The sequence below is a fragment of the Chaetura pelagica genome, unplaced genomic scaffold, assembly GCF_000747805.2.
Source record: "Chaetura pelagica isolate M959 unplaced genomic scaffold, ChaPel_1.0 scaffold273, whole genome shotgun sequence".
In the NCBI taxonomy this organism is placed as follows: Eukaryota; Metazoa; Chordata; class Aves; order Apodiformes; family Apodidae; genus Chaetura; species Chaetura pelagica.
Window position 1 is genome coordinate 1,232,775 of NW_009952828.1, and position 5,183 is coordinate 1,237,957.

Below are 5,183 nucleotides of genomic sequence, written 5' to 3' on the forward strand. Positions count from 1 at the left end.
CAAAATCCAGGTACCTGAGTGGATGTAAAGATGAATAAATACTTCCCACATTTGTAAATTCCTTTTGTGTGTAGTTTTTAGCCATTTGAACATGAAGGCTGAGCTCTTCAAAGGCTCAGTATTTCCCCTTTTTATGATTAATAAAATAGTGCTTTAATACTTTAGGACACAAGGGAAGTGTACCATTAACAAGAATTAGAAGAGTGTGGTCTTTAATGTTGTTATTTCAAACTCTTCCTCCCTGACTTGCCTTGCTCTTTTTTCCTAACCTTCTTTCCAGATGGAACGTTAATTAGTGTAGGATGTCCCCTGAGCTGAGCACTAGCTGTGGCAAACCACTTGGTGATTCTATGATTCAGTCAGGGATGCAGAAGATAAGACTTGCAAGATTCTCCATCCCCTTTTATATCTCCTATTTAACTTGGCTCTCTGGAGAGCAGAGGCTTGTCATCCTGTATATTCAGGAATTCTGGAAGTTCTCTGCCTTTGCTGAGATCTTTTGATTCCTGAAAAAGCATTTCCCTGTTGGAATGGCCCTTCATTACTGTTGAGCTCCAAGCAAAGAACAACTCATCAGCCTCTCTGAGGGGCACCCTGTAGGAACAGACACTGATCTCATCATAGAATCCCAGACTGGTTTAGGTTGGAAGGGACTTTAAAGATCATCCAGATCCCACCTCCTTCCATGGGCAGGGACACCTCCCACCAGCCCAGGTTGCTCCAAGCCCCATCCAACCTGCCCTTCAACACTGCAAGGGATGGGGCAGCCACAGCTTCTCTGGACAACCAGTTCCAGGGTCTCACCACCCTCACAGTGATGATTTCTTCCTCATGTCCAAGCTAAATCTCCCCTCTTCCACTTTTAAACCATTACCCCTTCTCCTCTCACTACAAACCCTTGCCTAAAGTCCCTCCCCAGCTTTCCTGGAGCCCCTTCAGGGTACTGGAAGGCTATGAGGAGTGACACTGCAGACATGCACCAGTTTGGGTGAAATAAACCCTGACCTGATCCTTCACCCAAATTCCCACTCAGCCCTCAAATTCTTTCGGCTCCTCTTGTTTCACATCACCAAATTTGTGTGCCAGCACCAAAGTCCCTCCCAAACATTCTGCCCTTGCTAGAAGCCTAAGAGATCTCCTGAGGGTGGAAGGAAAAACCCAGCTGCCTGCTCACGGGTGGAACCTTCTGTTGTTACAGCAACGTGGTGGAGAAGTGCGTGACCCACGCCTCGCGCACGGAGCGCGCCATGCTGATCGACGAGGTGTGCACTATGAACGATGGCCCTCACAGTGCCTTATACACCATGATGAAGGATCAGTACGCCAACTACGTGGTGCAGAAGATGATCGACGTGGCAGAGCCAGCTCAGAGGAAGATTGTCATGCACAAGGTAAGCAGCTGCCCCGGGCTGGTGGAGATGGAAGGCTTGGCACTGCCACGCTGGGTGCCGAGACAATCACAGAATAATCCTGGTTGGAAGGGACCTTGAAGGACCTTGAAGATTATCCAGTCCAACCATAACCTAAATCCCCCTAATATAACCTAATTTACCCATTCAGTGCTTAAATCACATCACTTAGCACTGCATTTCTTTTAAATACTACCAGGGATGGTGACTCCACCTCCTCCCTCCTGGGCAGCCTGTTGCACTGACCAACCCCTCTTTTGGTAAAGAAGTTCTTTCTAATATCCAGAAAAGAAGGCTGAAGTGGTTGCTTTGGCCTTTAGAATTTCCTAATGACAGAAGGTTTTCCAAGCTGAGTATTTCAGTAGTAGCTGAACTAGGGAAATGTGAAATAATGAGATGCCATTTGGACTTAAAACTAGCTGGTTGCTTCCAGCAATCTCTTCTGACCTAGTAACCTAGTTCTGCGGTTGTGGCGTAGCAGATTCTGCTAAAACTCTGCCTGCAGCAGAGCCATGGAGGGTGCTCTGGGGGGTGCCTTGCTGGGGTGCTCTGTGGGGTGCTCTGGAGGTCTGGCAATGACGACACTCTTGCCCTCACTGAGGTCAGATTCCCTGATGAGAGCAGTTTTATGCGCTCAGTGGAACCGAGCCAGACCTCCCTGCTCCTCCAGTGCTCCTCCAGTGCTCCTCCAGTGCTCCTCCACACCCCTGGAGCCCCAGCAAGGACCTGCTGGGTACATTTCTTGTAACTTCATGTCCCCGCTTCACAGCCCTGAGCAGGACAGCTAGGGTGGTGGGTGACACTGCTCCGAGGGGCTGTGCTGCTGGAGCCTGGAGCCATTCATCACCTTCCCTGCCTCTTTGGAATACAATTTTGATGAGAGACTTCCATGCTTTAACCTCTGTGCTGTGGTGTTTGAATACATAACAGTTTCAGGAGGTAGTATTTGTCAAAAATGAAGACGTTCTGGAGTTAAATATGCATGGCTGCCAGTCCTGCCTTCCCAGGCTGCACGCCTGCTGCCCCAGGGGTTGGAGGCTCTAAAGATCAGGTGATGTCTTCATTTTCCTGCTTTTGAAGGTCACATTTGTGCATCTTTATAGCTGAAATGAATGGAAAAATAGGCTTTTCAGTGTGTAGTGGAACTGAGATTATTTCCTTCAGTCACGTGGTTTTAGGGTCTGTTACTTTGTGAAAAATACCAGCTAGAGCTAGACCTCTCACTAGAAATAAAATACTGACTCACACTGCTGTGGAAAACCCTCTATTTATTTTTCTTTTAAGAGGAACTATGAAGAAATGTCAGGTATTCAAATCCCAATGAAATCAAGTGTATTTAAGAATTCTTGAGTAAAATGAAGCAAGTGATTTTTCTGTAAAAAGAAGTGGGTAATATCTGTGCAAAGGAACTGATTTTTACCTACATGAGGTAGGTAAAACAGTATATAAACAATATAAATGCAGCTGGTTAATGCAGGGAGGTTAATTCTTAGGTTTAGGAGTCAGTCAGAGTAGTTCTTTCAAACCAAAATCTATTATTCCAAAATTATAATTAAATAAAAATATGTGGCAAGGGATACATGCAGCTTAACTGTAGCAGAATGAACCTGTAGCTTTATTAATACATATTTAAAAACAAAGAAACATGAATGATCTTTGCTTCCTCTGTTTAGCAAAGTATTTTTTTAAATAAAATGCTAATTAGGTTATTATCAATGTGATTGTCAAAAGTAGACCTGGGATGACAGCTCAATGGGACTGGCTGCACATGGAGATCTCAGCTATGTTATCAAGCTGAATGAAAACCTGGGAAATCCACTTGCCTTTGGATGTGAAAAATTGCTCTTGGTGCAAACAGTTCTTGTTAAACATGGCACTTTTCTTAAAAAAAAGAGTATTGAAAAGTTATTGTAGCAGTCAGTTCTGCCAGTAAGAAATGGGGACCAACAAAGAAGGAACTGTTGGACCTGGGGAGGTTTTTTTCCTTCTTCTGAGCAGCAGCTTGGAAAGGGTCTGTGGGGAGGGCAGGACATCCCTTGATGGTGGGTACAGGATGAGTCTTTGCAGGAATTGAAATGGGTCCAGGCTGAGCTGCTGAAAGGGGATCAGTTTGGGATGGATTTCTGTGATTCCTCTCTTGGGACAAAGCCTTGTATCCATCCACACGCTTGGATCCAACTGGATTCCATTGCTTCAGGCAGAGCCACCTGCTTGACCAGAAGTTCCTCCTAAAAATAACATCAGTGAGTTAAGGAGCATTAACTTGAGTCCCCAGGATTGAGGCGACGACGCAAATGGCGCTTCCACATTTCAGGCACATCTGTGATGTTCTGCTGGTGGCCACCACTGACCTAGAGCTCACTCAGGGTGGCCACCACTGGCCTGGAGCTCACTCAGAGTGGCCATGGCTGGACTTTGGGTTTCTAAGCATCACTCATTCTCCTCTTTTCCCTCCTAGATCCGGCCCCACATCGCAACCCTGCGCAAATACACCTACGGGAAACACATCTTGGCCAAGCTGGAGAAGTACTACATGAAGAATGGGGTGGACCTGGGACCCATCTGTGGGCCACCAAATGGTATCATTTGAGGCAGCAAACGAGGCAGGAGCTCCCTGGCCATCCAGCATCTGCAACCAGCAACCCACAATATTCCAATATACAGTTAGAAAACGTTTTTTTTGGGGTTGCTAAACTGCTAAAAACAAACAAAAAAGAAAGAAAGAAAGAAAAAAAAAAAAAGCCTTTGTAAATTTCTTTAACATTATTATGCATAACATGTACTAATTATTTTTTTTAATTAACTAATTGCCCTGCTGTTTTACTGGTGTATAGAATACTTGTACATAGGTATCAAATGTACATGGAAAGGCCACATTTTTTTGTTCACTGTTGTATCTATATTCCAAATGTGGAGACTTTCAGGGTGGTTGGTTTGAAGAAAACAAACAAAAAAAAACAAACCTGCATTTTTAATTCATCTGCCTCGCAGGCAACTTTTTTGCAAATCTGTGGATTTTCAACTTTTAGTCAAAAAGAAAAAAATCAGTGAGAAGTTTCAATTTTAGTTAAATGGCTCAACCATTTAACACTTGTTTCTAAAGATAAAGAAAAATTCAACTTGCTAAAGCTTCAGTTTAAAGGAAAAAAAGAGAGAGAATGAAGTTTCTGAAACTTTTTAATTGCTTTATTCTTATTATTATTCTTATTTTTTGAGTATAACATGCTAAAGGAGGTAGCTTAGCTGTCGTTTTGGGGAAGAAAAATGTACACAGCCAGCAAGTTTTTAAAGCAGGGGGGTGGGTGTACTTGTTTACTGCCTACTCAGTTTGTTCTGTTAACCTGGAGAAGACACAATTGGATTATTTAGCATGAGGAAAACAAAAACAAAATCCAACTCGGCTTTGGTCTTGCTTCTATAAATATATAGTGTATACTTGGTGTAGACTTTACATATATAAAAATTTGTAGTATTTTCTTGTTTTGATGTCTGATCTGTATCTATAATGTACCCTAGTAGTGGAACATACTTCTGACTGTACAATTGTACATTTGTAAACCTCTGTAATGTAAATGTGGAGAAGTTTGAATCGACATAAACCCGTTTTTTGGTAAGGAAAAAGAATTAGCAAAACCTGTGCATTTCAGTGTATATTCACACCTTTTATGGTCGTAGCATATAGTGTTGTATATTGTAAATTGTAATTTCAACCAGAAGTAAATTTTTTCTTTTGAAGGAAATGTTCTCTTTATACAGCCTAGTTAATGTTTAAAA

General features: G+C 42.9%; 1 protein-coding gene across 5 annotated transcripts in view; it reads left to right on the forward strand.

Moving 5' to 3' along the window:
* Positions 1 to 4,514, forward strand: part of PUM1 (pumilio RNA-binding family member 1) — a 78,186-nt gene extending 73,672 nt beyond the window's left edge. For 4 of the 5 annotated variants that reach the window (XM_009995152.1, XM_009995153.1, XM_009995154.1 and 1 more), the window contains 2 exons: positions 1,199 to 1,391; positions 3,868 to 4,406. In XM_009995152.1, coding sequence (XP_009993454.1) covers positions 1,199 to 1,391; positions 3,868 to 3,999 — 325 coding nt within the window. In that variant the 3' untranslated portion in view covers positions 4,000 to 4,406. Of the gene's footprint in view, positions 1 to 1,198; positions 1,392 to 3,867 lie in introns of all 5 variants that reach the window. The other variant, XM_009995155.1, reaches the window with a different exon arrangement.
* Positions 4,515 to 5,183: the final 669 nt, after the last annotated feature.